This window comes from Myotis nattereri (genome assembly GCF_964212035.1).
Source record: "Myotis nattereri genome assembly, chromosome: 14".
NCBI classification, from domain to species: Eukaryota; Metazoa; Chordata; class Mammalia; order Chiroptera; family Vespertilionidae; genus Myotis; species Myotis nattereri.
In genome coordinates, this window is record NC_138089.1 from 43287870 (window position 1) to 43307081 (window position 19212).

Here is a 19212-nt window from a genome sequence, read left to right on the forward strand (position 1 = left end):
GCAGGAAGGAAGGAGTAGTTAAAATACTTAGGTTAAAGTCCCTGCTCTTGAGATTAAAGTACAAGATTTTGACTGTATGTGAATCATCACGTAAAACCAGGGCTTGCATTCACCATGAGGGCCATGGTGACCAGTGATGGAAGCCCTCTGCCTCAGGATGCCTGCTCGGCCAGGATGTCCTGTGTTAGAAACACCACCCGCAGCCCTGTGGCTAGGACACCAGGTGCTCCCTTGCAGGGAGCCCAGAATGCTTTCATCAGCGGATCAGCAGTGTCTACCCCTTCGACTGGGTAGAGGACTCTCAACATTAATCGGGGTGGAGCGGGAGGGTGGGGGCTCTTTCTCAGTCCTCAGACTCGCTCACCAGGGAGACAAACAGACTAATCCAAGGTGTATATAAAGTTTCTGTCAGAATGTTGGTAAAATATTCTGCATCATGTACCAATCCTAGGGACTGGTTATTCACTACACCTGTATTTCCTCAGTTTATCCCAAATTTTAGGCAGGGCAGGAATTGATCTTCCTCCTTCCTCATCTTGCTTACTGTTAGCAAAATATCCAGCATTATAAAAGGCTCATGGTAAACATCTATGTAACTGAATTAATAGTCACTATTATTGAGGCACCAGGTAAAAAGGGCCTAATTAAGGAAAGTAACCAAAGAGAAGATTTTGAGTTTGAACATTGCTACAGTTCCAAGAGCTCAATAGTCAGGAGCTCGCACGAGGAAGACTGTGTGTGTGTGTGTGTGTGTGTGTGTGTGTGTGTGTCTCCCCACTGCTCAGCTCACAGTCTGCACAGTCAGCAGTCCCAGCTCCTTCATTGTGAGCAGAACCTGGACCACTGTTTGTTTTACAAATTGCACTTTTGAACTTTTAAAAATGTGAGGTCTTGTGGCTTCTCTGTTAGCTGCCCTCATCTCTCCCTCAGCTGTCACCCGTGAATGCCAGCACAGTGGGAAATACTCTTCAACTGCCATTCAAGGCTATGGCCGTGAATCATCCAGAAAAACATTGACCTCTAGTTTGCCTGAAACCTAGCGGCCTGTTTTCCCCCATTCCCTGCTATTTCCAGCCAGTCTTTTAACTTCCCAAATATAGGATGTCTTGCTTTAGCATTACTTAAGTGTTGCCATTAGAGTCAGTCATTCTATAGCAAAACGAATTTTTCAAAGTGTATTAATAGTATTTTTCATATAAAAAATTTAAATGTAAAGAGAAAGTTCCTTATTTTCTCAATTTTAACAAACATTTTCCTGTTGATTCATGATCACCTTTATTATATCTGCCCGAGGGTCTTACAGATCAAAGTTGAAGATGATATCACGAGTGTCCTTTTGTGTATCAGTCATAAAGTTAGCCTGTGGCCTTATAAGTAAGATAAAATCAATAAATTACTTGAGATGTTTCCATTGTTAATATAGCCCAAGACATTCTACATTTTCTTTTTATGGAATGACAGAAATCTTTGGTCATATTTTCGTAAAACACAATTCTACATCAAGAACCAATGATACTATAAACTTTACATTTGTAAATTTTTTAGGTAGGAAAAGGGATAACTACAAAGACATACAACTTGTGGGCTTGGAGTAAAGCAGTTTTCCAACAGTGTCTACGTTTTTTTCAGTTCTTTATCAAAGTATGGGTATGCTGGTAGCCATAATGAGGGGGCCTTTGTTTTGATTGATGATTTTTAATCTACCATTTACATGAATAAACTGATATAGCTTGTGAAATGGATTGTAAATTAACCATTTAAAATTGGACATTTGTTTCTGAAGAAAATGGTTATTACTTAAGTAATAACATAATGTTACTTAAGTTATTATGAAGTCAAAGATTACTCTTGAAATATGTCATACAAACTTATGGTTTAGAATTTTATCCTTTATGTCACTTACATGGCTTAAGCATGTATATCTCAGGAATCCAGCGTTTCTTCTATACCATCAAAATGTATATTTTAAATTAACTCATAAAAGTCCTGCGTGACTTTAAAACATGCTAACATTCTATGATTCTGAAATAGTGCACACAGAATTGGTATGTTATGTAAAATTATTCCTTTCTTTACCTATCAGTAATGTGCTTTATGCAATTGAGATTCAGCTTCCTAATCATTCACTCAATTTTTCAAAGATAAAGAGCATAGCAGACCTCATGCATAAGGTTTTCAAGAGGTTAGTTATCAATTCTTTATTAGCAAGTTACTCTGTCACTGTATTTTTCTATCCCCTTGTCCACAAACGAGGCTTAGGTAGCCTTTCTTGGAGTTTATAGGGATCTCACAAATTCCATTAGAAAGTCAGTCTAGCTTTTTGTTTCTCTTGACATCAACACACTAGGTCAGCCTGTGTCTGAGAGGAGCGTGTCAAAATGGTTGTCTTACTGCATTTCTCATTGTTATTCTCTGGGGTGATATCCCTTGAAGGTCATATTATAGATCGTTTTATCAAAGGAATGTCAACAATAGTAGCTGGGCAAGAGTTGGTTCCACCTAATCAGATATGTCCTCCAAAGCCACTAGCAGCTTGATGCCCTAACAAAACCTGGTTGCCAAAGTATTTCACCATGACTTTGAGCTAGTCTCAAGCTTACCATGTCTGATCTGCACATTCATTCTCAGACCTCAAAAATACATTGCTCAGTGTCTTTTATTCTGTAAGTATGGTGTGAAAGCCCAGATCAATGCAAGTATGCAAACAGTATTTACTTTACTATCGCTCCTCCTCTGCCCTGCGCTTTTATGCACCTAAGTACACACACACACACACACACACACACAATTTATCTATCAGCATATACATAAATGTTTTCAGTTTAAAGCTTGAGTCTCATAGTTACTTAAAAGCAAGTCTGGTAGTGAGTCCAGATGATGTTTGGACCATCCTGAAATCAGTCTTCAAGTAAAGGAGGTTCAAGGTAACAGCTCATCAGCATGTTTTCCCTAAAGTGGGCTCACCTGTGGTTAATTTATAGAATTTCGCCCTTAATTTAACTTGTAGTATATTGTAGGAGGGATGGTGTGTACCAACTTTCTGAATATGACAGTTATCTAAGATCTATCTGCTGGATATTGCCCATCTAGTATGAGCACCCTGGTTTGCATGCTTCAGCACTTATTTTCACTGAAATCTGCTCATCTAAATGTTATTTATTGACCAGTTCAAGCGCTAAAACTAAATTTTTATAGACAACCTTTACTCTCATGATAGGTTATTACGTACCATTTCCTAATGAGATCAGTCAAATAAATTAGATCAGTCAAATAAATCACCAGAATAATGAAGTCTCAACAGAGCATAATGTAATGATTTGCTGTAGGTATGGGATGAACATATTGAACTCCATGGACTTTAGTTTTGACAGGTTAAAAATAACCAGCTAATGAAATTAAGCACTAAAGTTTTATTCTTCTGTTGTCTCTAGAGAAACAATTAATTTGTTTTTATTTTGGTTTATAACTTGATTATACATTGAGGGCTGCTTGTTAATACAACCACGCACCTAGGCGCAGGCAATCCCAAAGAGCCATTGGGCATGGAATACATTAAAATGTTGTTTTTACTGCCTTGTAATCAGCCTTAACTATGACCTGTCACCCTTACACTAGATTACCAGTGGGTCTTTGTCACATATCATGTACGACTAGACGAAAGACTTGAACTTAGTGCAAATGAGAATTAGGTTTAAATTACTAAGCTAATTTTCATTTCCAGATTTAAAATTTAATTACTTGCTTCCAGAAATAAGAGATACATAGTTGTATTTAATACCAGCAGGCCCCATCTGTCTGTCCTGCCATAAGCAGTTTATATATCCTTCCCCTTTTTTTCTTCCTTTTATTTTCTTTTTGTAGTATAATATTGAATTAACAGCACAATATCTACTCTTCATTCCAATAAGAATTTTAAAGTCTGGATAAAATATTTAGCATGAGTTAACACCACAGTAGCTTGGCAGCATGTACATTAGAATGGGATCCCTCATTAACTCATTGCAGAGGGATCACGAGAATTCTCGTGTTTTCTACTCTAAGGCTTGTGGCCAATCACAAGAATTCTTTAAAAAGATATTAGCTTGTAAGAACATGTAATAAATAACTTCAAAATGCAATGGGTATTTAATTTTAAAGTGTGCCTTTAACATTTACGTAAAACTTTTTTGTACTCGTTCAATAGAAACTTATCTGGCCACTGGGTAAAGCTAGCAATAAAACTACTGGTCCTCAATGTGTTAAAATGTCATTTGAGCCCAGCTGGTGTGGCTCAGTGGTTGAGTGTCAACCCGTGAAACAAGGGCCACCCGTTCAATTCCCGGTCAGGGCACATGCCCGGGTTTCAGACTCAGTCCCCAGTAGGGGGTGTGCAGGAGGCAGCCGATCAGTGTTTCTCTTATCAATGTTTCTATCCCTCTCCCTTCCTCTCTCTCTAAAAGTCAATAAAAACATTTTTTAAATGTCATTTGAAAGGCTAAATCATCAGTGAGTGCCAAATTTCCATGAAGAATGGCTTAGCACAGCCAGCTACATGGGCAGTAATAATCAAAACCAGGCTTAGAAGTAGGGAGTGGAAAAGATACCGTTTTGAGTCACAATGCACTGGGTCCGCGTAGCAGAGTGCAAGGTGGCTTTCAGCCATGTGATTTGAAGAACCCATAATTTCTCTTAGTCACAAGACACAAGTAAAGTGTATACATACTCTTTCATTCCAATTATTTTGGTAATTTATTTGTGCTAAGTGTGGTCTCTATAGTTCTCTTTGAAAATGTACATACCTCACCCCCTGGCAGTGGGCAAGGAGACACCTACCTGATTGGTGGTGTTGCTATTATATCAATCCAGGGCAAAGCAGATATACAGTCCTTAGTTTATCCTAGCTTGATGCCTGTGTCGGTGGCCAGAGCTGTTTCATGCCTGAGTCACATAAAAAAAAAAAAAAAAAAAAAAGGAGCCGAAACCGGTTTGGCTCAGTGGATAGAGCATCAGCCTGCGGACTGAAAGGTCCCAGGTTCGATTCTGGTCAAGGGCATGTACCTGGGTTGTGGGCACATCCCCAGTGGGAGATGTGCAGGAGGCAGCTGATCGATGTTTCTCTCTCATCGATGTTTCTAACTCTCTATCTCTCTCCCTTCCTCTCTGTAAAAAATCAATAAAATATATTTTTAAAAAAAAAAAAAAAAAAGGAAATGTACATACCTCTGGAAAAGATGGCACATTAGTTATATGAAACTGATTTCTCTTCCTTTGGGAGAGAAAGATATGTGTCGAGAAGAGAAATATGCCAGGGAATTAGCCAGATGGGGAGTGAGGCACCCAGATACAAGCTAGATGTCCCCTACTTCACACAGTTGCTGTGCAATCAGAGAGAAGCCAACTTTGAATTACTGTATTATAGTCTTGTGATGAGTCTTGAGAAAGTTGAAGAGTTTTGATGTATGTCCTTGTCCCCAAATAGGCCTGGCTTTTTTCTTTTCTTTTTTCTTAAGTGAGATTGAGAGGCTTGCAGCTGGGCTGAGCAGTATAAAGGTAAGAAAGGTCAACAGGTTATAGAGGCAAGTGCAGCCGGGCTCGTCAAGAGTAATCAAAGGCCTACTTAGGAAAGCAGCAGGAAGTGGAAGATGGAGATTTCCACCCTAGCAGGTTATAGGGGCCATCTGCCAAAGAGAAGTTGGCTTAACTCTGAAACGGTTTAAAATCCAGTTTAAAATGCAGATTAGGAAAATCCCACAATAAGCAGTTTGATCTTTTCCCTTCTCTCACATACAAGATGAGATGATTCTGCCCAAATCATTGAGCATTATTTTAAAGGAGTTAATAATGTGTATGAAGATTACTGTGGCGGGGGCTGCAGCCACCTCTTTTCTTTCCTCCTCTTTGTGTTTTAAGGGCCCCCTCATGAGATCAGTGGTTTCATTTTCTTCTTCCCCAGAGATTGGTCTCCCTAGGGAAGCCCAGAATGACCATGCAGGCTGCCCAATTTCTTGTCGGGAGTTATTGCTCATGAGGCTATTAAAAGGGAAACCAGTTCGTATTGAGGCATTATTTTAATGTCACTTAACACTTAGTGAGCATCAAGAGTTTTTGTTTTTGAATAATGATTTCACACTAGTCTATTTTATAGTATTCTCTCACTTTAACATGTTTGCTTCTTTGAAAATTTCTATTTCCTTCATTAATAGTAAGAACTAAAGAGGAGGACAGGACGTTAGAATAGTCTCTGTTGTAGATAAAAGTTTAATTGAGGGTGTTGGAAAGTAATTCAATGGGTAAAAAACATCTGAAACATAAGTTATTGGCAAAAATATATCTGTATTTATAATTGGCCTTCGCCACTGAGGATCTGGGGGTGGGGTGAGGGGAATAGAAGGTTTTGAGAGAGGGACCTTGGGCCTTGCATGGCCAGGTTTATGTCCTTAGAGACTAAAAAGCTTAGTTCATCTGAGAGTGGAGAGCATGGAGACAGGGAGACTTTCAGAAGGGTGTCTTGATGGTCTGGGTAGGAGTGACAGAGCCCATACAGAGGAAGAAGAGCAGAAGGGCCGAGGACTGTTAGGGAGTCAGAATCCCCAGGACTGGTTTCCTAACCTGTGACAGCGCCACTAGAAACTGTGTGAGCCTGGCTGTGCCTGGTCCCCACAAAGGTCCAGGCCAGTTGAGGTGAACAAGAAGGATGCATTTCAAGACCAGTGCATATTGTTTAGTCAGTTTATGGTACCTGGTCGGTTAACAGTCCTGTCAGCCCACTAAGCCATCTCCCATTTTCTGCTAGCAGGAAAAATGGAAAACAAGGTTCATAATTTACCACCTATGGCATATTAGAATTTATTTGGACATGGTTCTTCACCTATATCAGAAGGATATAGGAAGAGTTCGAATCCTAGAAATAGATCTGCCCACGTTGCTGAAGCAGAAGAGGGGAGAAGCAGTAGTATATGGACCAAGTATGGTGTGGCAGATCATGTTGCCCAAGAGGTTAAAACAACAGTAGGTTCAAGTTTAGGTGTGATGTCTGAACTAAAACAGGAAACTACTGAATATTACTAAATATAGCAATCTTTATAAATTATAAGGATTGAAACCTACAAGCACTAAAAGAAGATAGCAGTGAAGCTTGAAGACAAAACAAGACATCACTTTTAGAAAATCACTCATATTCTCTTCTTTAGCAGATATAGCTCAATATTAAACCACAAAAAAATTGGCGCTGGTGCTGCCCAAATGCTTTTCATCTCAAGTCAGTGACTAGGAGAGCTGCTGATCCTACACTATAATGTCATTAAGGCGCGAGCATGGGAAGGAGGAAGGATGTTCAGCCCGGGAACCTGATACCACCTACAAACTAAATTCCATCCCTGACCAGTGGGTCTGATGACTCATTACTTCATTTGTTACACACTTACTGAATGTCCATCCACAGTCCACAGACTGCTGGTTTTGCGATGCCCTCAGGAGAGAGGAGAGTCAGCAGGCAGAGTGCTCAGTGCCCTCCTCAATGACAGTCAGGTTCAACAGAGGATTCAGCAACATCCCTTTCGGAAGAGAGGATAAGAGCAAGGCCTCGGCCCAAATCAAAGCCCACACCTTCAGTGGAAAGTCATTCCTCAGCATGGAAAGCATCCTTATGACTCACCAGGCAGCCTCACCACATACTTTCAGCACCAGAGGCAGCAGAGTGATCTAGTAAACTGAAACCACTGAGATTCTTGTCCAGCTCTGGCTCTGACCTGGGTATTTCTATCTCTGGACTTAAGTCCAGATTGAGAGTGTGGACATGTGTGATATCTAAGGCATGACTGCTGTATGCACCTCCTCTCTCAAAACCATCTCCTGTCCCACTCCTAGCTACTGAATAGGGGTGTGGGCAAAAAAAGACTATTTGAGGGGAAAATTAATAAATTAGATAGCAATTTGTAGTGGATGGACTACATTTGAGAACTGTAAATGTATATTTTTTTATTTTGAAGAAAAGGTGTGCATTACAAACAAGTCCTGTTAGATTATTGTTGTCATTTTTATTTCAATCAGGGCTGGAAGTACAGGGAAGAGGATCAGGTAAATTTCTGGTCTCACAGCCAGACACCACGAGAAAAATACTCCAATAAGAGGATTATTTTCTATAGTTGGCAGGAACAAATGTTAGTAGAGAATGCCTTATATTTAAAAAACGCAACAAAAACCTGGATTCCTGGTCAGTGTAGGCCAATGGGGCATAAACTATTCTCTCTTTAAAATCTGGCGTCATTAGATAACGTGTAGGTGAGGGTGTGGAGAATTGGAACCCTCACACATTGCTAGTGGGGATATAAACAGGTGCATCCTCTTTGGACAGCACTTTGGCAGTTCCTCTAATGGTTAACCATGGTTACCATATGATCAAGCAACTCCACTCCTAGGTATATATACCCAAGAGGAGTGAAAACATGTCCATGCAAAACTTGTACACAGATGTTTCTAGCAGCATTACTCATAATAGCCAGAAAGAGAAAACAAACCACATGTCACCAGCTGATGAGTGGATTAACATTATGTGGTATATTCATACTATAAAATATTATTTGGCAAAAAAAAGGGTGGGGGGGGGGGGCGCAGATGAAGGCCCTAGCTGGTTTGGCTCAGTGGATAGAGCGTCGGCCTGTGGACTGAAGAGTCCCGGGTTTGATTCCAGTCAAGGGCATATGTCTGGATTGTGGGCTTGATCCCCTGTGTGAGGCATGTAGGAGGCAGCCAATCAATTATTCTCTTTCATCATTGATGTTTCTGTCTTTCTCTCCCTCTCCCTTCCTCTCTAAAATCAATAAATATATTTAAAGGCGGGGGGTGCTAGCTGGTTTTGCTCAGTGGATAGAGCGTTGGCGTGCGGACTGAGGGCCCTGGGTTCAATTCCGGTCAAGGGCACGTGCCCTGATTGCGGGCTCTACCCCGGGTGGGGGGCCTGCAGGAGGCAGCCGATCAATGATTCTCTCTCATCATTGATGTTTCTATCTCTCCCTTCCTCTCCCTTCCTTTCTGAACTCAATAAAAATATATTTTAAAAAATTAAAAGGCAGGTAGGGATGAAGTACTGATGCATGTTACAACATGGGTGAGCCTTGAAAACATTGTGTGAAAGAAGCCAGTTGCAAAAGACTACATGTTATATGGGTCCATTTATGTGAAATGTCCAAAATAGACAAATATATAGAGACAGAAAATAAATAAGTAAATTTCTGGATTCCAAGGGATGGAGAATTTGGAGAGCTGGAGAGTAACTGCTAATAGGTGCAAGGTTTCTTTTGGGGATGATGAAAACATTCCAAAATGGATTGTGCAAATGGTTACATAACTGTGAATGTACAAAAACCACTGAAGTGTATGCATTGAATAGGTAAATCGTATGGTTTATGAATTATATCTCAATAGAGCTGCTTATATTATTTTTTCATATATTTTTATTGATTTTAGAGATAGAGAGAGAAACATCTGTGATGAGAGAGAATCATTGATCGGCTGCCTCCTGCACACCCCACACTGGGGATCGAGCCTGTAACCTGGGTATGTGCCCTGACCTGGAATTGAACCTTGACCTCCTGGTTCATAGGTTCGTAGGTTGATGCTCAACCACTGAGCCACATCAGCCGGTCAAACCTGCTTTTAAAAAAATATCTAGCTTTGATGTCTTGGCATCTTTGACTCTTGCCTACTTTCTGCAGCCACAGCTTTTTCCAGTGGTATTTTTGGGAAAGTAATCTGTGACTCTTTGGTATCTCAAGTCCTCCAGTGTAAGGATATTTTCTAAATTCATTAGGAATTATTGCTTAACTAAGCCTAGAACCGCAATCCAATAGCTTCTCAGTAGGAATGCACCATCTGTGCTCTTCTTTAGATGAATCTATTCTAACATCACTTTATGTTTAAAAACACATTGATTTAATGTACATAGCACTGCTATGTAGGTTTATAGGATGATTTTTTAAGTTTTAAAAATAATTGACCAACAGTATAGGTTATAGCCAGTGTATTTTTATTGTTTATTGAGTGATCTCGACTCAGGAGGCATTAATATGGAATGGTTTTCATTTTCTCCAGTCACTGCCTTAGGCCATGTTTTGTTGAATCTTGCTTTTTCTGTCTCAACAATATTTAGCAGATCTCATAGCATTCAGGCCACTTTCAGTTAGTAGAAGATCAGTATGCTCCATTTTTAAACTCCTGTCTTATACCTGATTTTAATCTAATTTCCTTATAGTAGGGGCTAGATACTGGATGAGAACTGAGTTCCTTCACCTAATTTCCCCTGCCATCCATGCCATCCTCCCCATGCCACCCATGCCTTCTGGGTGACAGGTGTCAAAATGCTGCTTCATATTGGGGAATGTAGAGAGTTCCCTTTCCAGTTCCCTGATGTGGGAGACACAACCTCCTTGACTGACCCCTTCCCCAGTGGTATACTAGTAAAATGCTTGATACTATCTGGGGGCAGGTATGGTGTGGTGATATGTGAATATGTACATAAATTTATTACACGTGTTTCTGATGTGTAGTACCCAAATAAAACATATAATACTCTAATGCAACTCCCACATAGCCAATTAATTCTCCCAGAAGACTTTCAATGATTTTTGCTAAAACTTATATGTATCCATCTTATTGTTGCAGCAGAAAAATGAGTGTGGTTTTAACATGAATGGTGGGTGATATTTTCATTTAAATTAAGAACTAAGACAAAAGTGAAACAAAGAAGAAAAATGTTGGAACTTCACTTGTTAGTCAATGTCATGAGCAAAGTCTTTGCTGAATAAGATAATAGTTTCAAATACTGGAAGAATATATTCTTCAATTTTTATGCTATTCAAAATGTAAAAACTCTCGACATGATGCATTTTTTTTGTTTAATCTGCTTTATTAGCATTTTTCCATCACTTTCTTAACTGCAGGCAACAAAAATAAATCAAATCCTAATTTGCAGCATTTGCCAATTCCAGCTACATACATGACGTTACTGAATGCATAATTGGGCCAAGATGAAGCGTAGCATGCTGTTCTTTTCTACCATGCAGATAATAGCAGTAAAATAATTAAGGAATGAAGTTTAAGTATTTGTTACCTTTTTATAAAATATTTCACTGTAACTTTATATAACTAAATTTTAATAATGGCTGTGTTTAAATTCCTAAAAATTTAAAAATTAGCTAACCAGCTGGCTCAAGAACACTGCTGCCCCTCACACAGCATGCTCCTAAGCCTTGTAGCTACTGGGGTCCCCTCCACTGGAAGCTGCCTTCCTGATAGGACATGGAAGAGATAGCAGGATAGACTGCTTCTTTGGGGTCTCGGTCTCTCTCTCTCTCTCTCTCTCTCTCTCTCTCTCTCTCTCTCTACCACTCCCTCCCTCCCTCCCTCCCTCTCAATGTCAAGGGGTAAATCAGCAGGGCAGCTGCCTGAGCAGCTCATATCTGGTTTAAGTCTCCAGCCAGGAAGTCTCTCAGTGCCCTCCTCACATCGCTTGGAGAAGGAAAGGTTCTTCTCTCCCCGTTTTAGTGTTGGTGGGAGGAGAGAACACAGGGAAGCTGCACCCCACACACCACACTCCCGGGTGGGAACTCTGTATTCCCACAAAGCTTTCTCCCCTTTTCCATATCTTAGAACAGGCATCTGGGGCTGTCAGAGCCAGCTCATCTTTTCTTAATAAGTCTTGAGGAGGTATTAATGTCTTTTTAGAATTGGAGGTACTTGATACCTCTTTTTAACATCACCAGTTATTAATTCTTGAGTAACAGCATATCTTGCTAGACTTGTATGCAGTTTTATTTAGCACTCTCAAATTTAAACCTAGTTTCATAATGTCCATCATTTGGTTTAAATCATAGACATGATAACTTTCTCCCTAAATTACTTTGTTTATATATATACACACTCATACATATATAACGTATTTTACATATATTATGTATGTACTATATATGTGTGTGTGTGTTTGTGTGTGTCTTTTCAGGGTACTTAATCTTTCTGGTTTGGATTAGGCCTATAATTAGAAGCCAGGTTTTCCTACATTTCAAAATGCAAAAACCTTAACTTTGTCCTACTCACTTGATTTTTAATTAGTAGACCCAGAGGAATTCAGATCTTCTAAGTCTTGATAATGTTCTTCAAGGAGACATGAGATTCCTGTAACCCTGGGGTGAAATAGCTTTAATTGCTCCAAGTCTTAATTAACCTCATCAATATTAGGGTTCTCCAAATAAAATTGTAGTGAACGAAAGGAATTGGGAAGAGCAAGAACTTACCCTACCAGATATCAAAAAACAAACTATAAAACTATAGTGAGAAAAACAGGAGGAATACAATGCAAAAGACGAATTAACCTATTGAGAGAATATCAAGTGAAGAATCAAGTCCAGATATGTATAAGAACCTTGTGTATGATAAAGCTAACATTGCACATAAAAGCTACTATATCTAACTGTAGAGGAATATTTCTAAAATACTAGCTTGGATGGAGAGGGCCTTTATAAATAAGCATGACACCAAACCAGAAAATATAATAAATCCCTCCCTCCTACTCTCTCTGAAAAAAGCAATGGAAAAATGACCTCAGGCCCTCGTCGGTTTGGCTCAGTGGATAGAGCATCATACTGGGGACTGAAGGGTCCCAGCTTTGATTCTGGTCAAGGGCACAGGCCTGGGTTGTAGGCTCAATCCCCAGTGCGGGATGTGCGGGAGGCAGCCGATCAATGACTCTCCCTTATCATTGATGTTTCCATCTCTCTCTCCCTCTCTCTTCCTCTCTGAAATCAATAAAAATATATTTTTTTTAAATGACCTCAGGTGAAGATTAACAAAAAAAAATTTTTTTTAAATCAATGAACAGCCTAAGGCAAGGATGAATGTTCCCATAATAAAGTGATCTGAGATAGAAGAATAGATATGAAATTTTAAGAATTTAAGTAATATAACTATTAAAGCTGATACATTTTTAAAGTTTATCATTATGATACAGCAGTGTGACTTCTCAGCACTGCCAGCTGCTAGGTGGCTCCTTTGCACAACACATTAAAAATATTTACTAGTAAATAGATGTCTTCAGCCCTAGCCCATTTGGCTCAGTCGATAGAGCATCTGCCTGCAGACTGAAAGGTCTTGGGTTCAGTTCCGGTCAAGGGCACATGCCTGGGTTGCGTGTTTGATCCCCAGTGTGGGGCACTCAAGAGGCAGCCAATCAATGATTCTCTCTCGTCATTGATGTTTCTATCTCTTTCTCCCTCTCCCTTCCTCTCTGAAATCAATAAAAATATATTTAAAAATAAACTACCCAATAAAAAAATTGAAAGCCCTAGCTGGTTTGGCTCAGTGGACAGAGTGTCAGCCTGTGGACTGAAGGGTCCCCGGTTTGATTCGGGTCAAGGGCACATGCCTGGGTTGCAGCCTGGATCCCCATTAGGGGATGTGCAGGAGGCAGCTGATCAATGAGTCTCTCTCATCATTGATGTTTCTATCTCTCTCTCCCTCTCCCTTCTTCTCTAAAATCAATAAAAATACATTTTAAAAAAAAAAATAAAGACTTACCTCCTCAACTCCTGGACTTAAAGATTTGGCTGATGGTGACATTACAGTGTCATTAAAGCATTTCCACCAACTGCAACTGTGGGCAGTGCTTAAAGAAAATGCTTTTTTAATAAGAAGCTAGCATAAGAATTTTGCCCTTACATTTTGATTTCTAATATTTTTACATTAATTTGCTGCTTCACACAATCATTGGATGTGCTGCTTTCTCTACCAGTAGCCATTAGTTATTACCAAGTCCTTTTCTGTTAGTATCTGCATGGACAGACTCTTTATGGAGGCTGAGCCAGAGCTACAGTTGAAGCAGTGGCCTTGGACACTGGCCGGCAGAGCCTGTGGACCTTGGCAATGTGGGCATGCGCATGTTTCCCAAGCTTGAGGTGAGCAGTGTAGGCAAGTTGATTGAGCTTTTGGCTGCTGCCCTCTGGGATCTTGGCCTTGACTTCCTTTGACTTTACCTGGCCCTTGATAACCTGGACATGTGTGCTCATGGTCTTGGCAAAAATTGGAGGAGACTTAAGTATCCATTTCCACTGATGAACTTTCTGGATTTCTTTAGTAAAAAGGAGGAAGATTGATTGGTGATAGTGATAGTCTCAAAGATTGATTATGACTGGGGAAAGTAGTAGTAATCTAGAATCCCAAAATTATGGGAAATTTTTCCTTCTTAAGAAATTGTGAAAGGAATAAGGTCGATTAATGTTTAGAGACTATTATTTCATATAATATGTCTGTAGCCATGAAATATGAAATCTCATAACAAGAGTCCACCTTACTTAGATTTATAATTATAAAAACACTAAACAAAAAGCTTCTTACTCCATTAAATTCACTGTGATAGTTATTGGATGCACATATATTGCATAATTTCAGTTGTTATTTGCAGTCTTAACTTTCTTCCATTCAGTAAAAAATTTTAGCATGAAGAACTATTTGATTAATAACACATGATTTTTAAATACCTTCATTTTGTACTTTTATTTGTTCATTTATACTTCAAACCGATGTAAGAGTTGCATAAATTTGCCAAGTGCACAATAGTGTTCTTCACAGCAGGGTTTATAAAGCAAAAAGATTGGAGAGAACCCAAATGTCTAAATAGGAAATTGGTTATTAATTCAGATAAATATTAAAAATGATGCGCTAGAACTGTACTGATTGATATAAAGTTATTTACCATATAGCAATTTTTTAATCAAAAGATTACAAAAGCAAACTATAAGGTAATCTTTATTAAATGTATATTTAGAAAAGAAGTCTAGGAAGATATGTCAAAATGTTAACAATACGTGTGTTTTTTTTAATCAGGGAAAGAGTAAAATTAAAGAATGGAGGTAAAGGGTGCATTCTGGAATCTCCAGAAACCTAAATTACTTTTTTTTTTTTTGATTTTTTAAAAAATGTTGTTTCTGTCTGGATAGAGAGCTCATGACCAAGTAGGATTTATCCCAAGGATGCAAGGATGGTACAATATCTGCAAATCAATAAACTTGATATATCACATAAACAAATTGAAAGAAAAAAAACCACATAGTCATATCAATTGATGCAGAAAAAGCATTTGACAAAATCAACACCCATTTTTGATAAAAACTCTCAGCAAGGTGGGAATAGAAGGATCATACCTCAACATAAAAAAAGCCATATATGACAAACCCACAGCCAACATCATACTCAATGGACAAAAACTAAAACCATTTCCCCTAAGAACAGGAACAAGACAGGGATGCCCACTCTCACCACTCCTGTTCGACATAGTACTGGAAGTATTAGCCATTGCAATTAGAGAAGAAGAAATAAAAGGCATCCAGATTGGAAAAGAAGAAGTAAAACTGTCCTTATTCTCAGATGACATGATATTGTACATAAAAAACCCTAAAGACTCCATCAAAAAAGTATTAGACTTAATAAATGAATTTGGCAATGTAGCAGGATACAAAATTAATGCCAAGAAATCTATGGCATTTCTATACACCAATAGTGAACTTACAGAAAAAGAGACTAAAAAAGCAATCCCATTTACTATCACACCAAAAGAATTAAGATAACTAGGAATAAACTTAACTAAATAGGTAAAAGACCTCTCTACTCAGAAAACTACAGGATGTTGAAAAAAGAGATAGAGGAAGACATAAACAGATGGAAGAACATACCATATTCATGGATTGGTAGAATCAACATCATTAAAATGTCCATACTTCCCAAAGCAATCTAGAAATTCAACACACTTCCCATTAAAATACCAATGGCATATTTCACAGACCTAGAATGAACTCTCCAAAAATTCGTCTGGAATAAAAAAAGACCCTGAATAGCTGCAGCGATCCCGAGAAAGAACAACAAAGTAGGTGGGATTTCAATACCAGATATCAAGGTGTATTACAAAGCCACTGTTCTCAAAACTGCCTGGTACTGGCACAAGAACAGGCATATAGATCAATGAAATAGAATAGAGAGCCCAGAAATTGACCCGAGCCAAGATGCTCAATTAATATTTGATAAAGGAGGCAAGAACACACAATGGAGTCAAGATAGTCTCTTCAATAAATGGTGTTGGGAAAATTGGACAGATACATGCAAAAAAATGAAACTAGACCACCAACTTACACCATACACAAAAATAAACTCAAAATGGATAAAGGACTTAAATGTAAGATGGGAAACCATAAAAATACTAGAGGAATCCAAAGGCAACAAAATCTCAGACATATGCCGAAGCAATTTCTTCACAGACACAGCTCCTAGGGCATTGGAAACTAAAGAGAAAATAAACAAATGGGACTACATCAAAATAAAAAGCTTCCGCACAGCAAAAGAAACCATCAACAAAACAACAAGAAAGCCCACTGCATGTGAGAACATATTTGCCAATGTTATCACCGATAAAGGATTTAATCTCCAACATTTATAGGGAACTCATACAACTTAACAAAAGGAAGATAAACAATCCAATCAAAAAATGGGCAAAGGAACTAAATAGACACCTTTCAAAAGAGGACATTCAGAAAGCCAAGAGACATATGAAAACATGTTCAAAGTCACTAATCATCTGAGAGATACAAATCAAAACGACAATGAGGTACCATCTCACACGTGTCAGAATGGCTATCATCAACAAATCAACAAACGACAAGTGCTGGAGAGGATGTAGAGAAAAAGGAACACTCGTGCACTGCTGGTTGGGATGCAGACTGGTGCAGCCACTATGGAAGACAGTATGGAGTTTCCTCAAAAAGTTAAAAATGGAATTCCCATTTGACCCAGTGATCCCACTTCTAGGAATATATCCCAAGAAAACAGAAACACCAATCAGAAAGGATATATGCACCCCTATGTTCATAGCAGCACAATTTACCATAGTTAAGATCTGGAAACAGCCTAAGTGCCCATCAGCAGATGAATGGATTAGAAAACTGTGGTACATCTACACGATGGAATACTATGCTGCTGTAAAAAAGAAGGAATTCTTACCATTTGCAACAGCATGGATGGAACTGGAGAGCATTATGCTAAGTGAAATAAGCCAGTCAATGAAAGAAAAATACCACATGATCTCACTCATTTATGGATAATTAAGACCATTATAAACTGATGAACAAAAATAGATACAGAGGCAGAGCAGCATCAAACAGACTGTCAAACTACAGCGGGAAGGCCAGGGAGGGTTGGGGGAGGGGGTAAGATATCAACCGAAGGACTTGTATGCATGCATATAAGCATAACCAATCGACACAAGACACTGGGGAGTATGGGAGGCTAGGGGAAGGTCAAGGGGAGAAAAAAAAAGGAGACATATATAATACTCTTTGTAATACTTAAAGCAATAAAACAATTAAAAAATATATAAAAGAAAATAAAAGAATCCTGTAGTTTAGGGCCCTGCTCCACCCCTTGCTCTGCCCTGGGCAAGTGACTTACCCTCCTTGTGCTTCCACCGCTCCTGTGTCAGCTCCCTCGGGGTTTTATAGGGTTAATATGCTACAGTGTTAGGACGAGGTCAAGCAGTGAGTGTTAGCTAGTATTAACATCTATCAGTATTTTTGTAGTAAAGAGTTGTGTGGATTTTGGTATTCCCGTATTTGGAGGAAGAAGTAGACTATCTACACACACACACACACACACACACACACACACACACACACACTGGGCCTCACTGGCTCCTTCAGTGCAGGTGGCCAGGGGCATAAGTGCTGCCACTGCCAGGGTTGGAACCTCAGGGAAAGAAGCTGCCAAGGTATCCAAACCTCCCAAGAGTGATCTCACCAAGGTGCCTGGAGTTTCCTCTTCACAGCCCACCTGTGTTTCCTCAGTGAAATGTCCACTTGAAATCAAGAGGAAGAGGAGGGTGAGAACCGCGTGGTAGGGACAGGGAGAGAATTAGAGTTGTGCAGAAATGTGATAAGAGGTATCGGTGAAAGCACAGGTAAGTGATTCTTGGAGCGGCCGGTGTGCATTGTGGTCTGTCAGTGGCAGGTCATTTGCAGGTCACTGTTCCAGGCTGGAGCAGCAGCTGCTCAGCTCCTCCCGGCTGACCCCCACCCTACCCCCACCTCCTACCCCAGACACTCCTCCTCTTCCCCGACTTAGAAAGTGGAAGAGGTGCTGCTACTGACTGACCCTGCCTCTGCTTCCTTTCCAGCTGACCCTCTGGTGGGCAGCATTGCCACGCAGTACATGACCAACAGAGCGGAGCACGACCGGATGGCCAGACAGTGGACCAAGCGGTATGCCACCTAGGGCCTGCGCTGCCGCCCGCCGGACCTGTGCAAGCACATTCACCAAGTGCATCAATAGCCCCCCCACCCCTCCGGACCTCGGTTCTTATTTTCTTATTTTTATTAAACTTTGAACCATGTCATCCTTCCCCCTTCTCCCTCTTTCCTCTTCCTGCTTTTCCTTTGCTTTTCCTCCCTCCGCCCCATCTCCTTCCTCCGGTTGTGTTCCCTTTTTAATTTCTGTTAACTTGAAAGGTTTGGGTTCTTTTTCCCACCTCCTCGCGGATGGGAACTTTGTTTTCAGTGCAAACAATGTTGGATCTGTAATAGTAAGAGCTTTCTTACAAAGCTTTGTATTACTGTGTGGTTTTGTTTTTCGTTGTTCGTTTTATTTTGATTTTCGGGAAAACACGAATTCAGAATTATATCTCGTTTCTACTTAAATGTAGTGCTTAGGGTTAATTTTTTGTACTGAAGTCTTTATTGGTGGGTGCATGCTACTGGGAACAAGTTTTTGTACAAAAGCTTCAATCAGAATCACTGTGCATTACTGAGACTCTGTTTATCACTAGCCTTCTGTCCCCCACGCAGAAGACTATTGGATTGAACAAAATAATAAGTATTTTGATTTACTTAAAGTGCTTGTAAATTTCTTAGGGACCTGCCACTTTGGACTGTGGATCAGTTGATGTACACTTGTATTATTAAAGCACTCAATAAATCACTGTGGCTGACAAACGCTCTCGTGGCAGCCTGGCATCTGCTTTTTCTCCTGGTGACCCACGCAGCCCCACACGCAGCCAGGCTTATCTAATTCAATTACAGGTTCAAGTGTACTTTTCATCTCACACCCCTAATATTTCTTTGTAATTGAGTCGCTCAGCATGTGGAATTTCTCCAGCTGTCAATAGCCTGATGATTTTATGGTTGTTTCCGATCACTATCGCTTTACATA

The 19212-nt window shown here is 39.7% G+C and overlaps 1 protein-coding gene across 1 annotated transcript in view; it reads left to right on the top strand.

Moving 5' to 3' along the window:
* Positions 1-18998, top strand: part of LOC308529600 (ubiquitin-conjugating enzyme E2 E2) — a 240282-nt gene extending 221284 nt beyond the window's left edge. Inside the window, exon 6 of the mRNA XM_081105794.1 lies at positions 18182-18998. Within this exon, the coding sequence (XP_080961920.1) occupies positions 18182-18279 (98 nt within the window). The 3' untranslated portion in view covers positions 18280-18998. The remainder of the gene's footprint in view (positions 1-18181) is intronic.
* Positions 18999-19212: the final 214 nt, after the last annotated feature.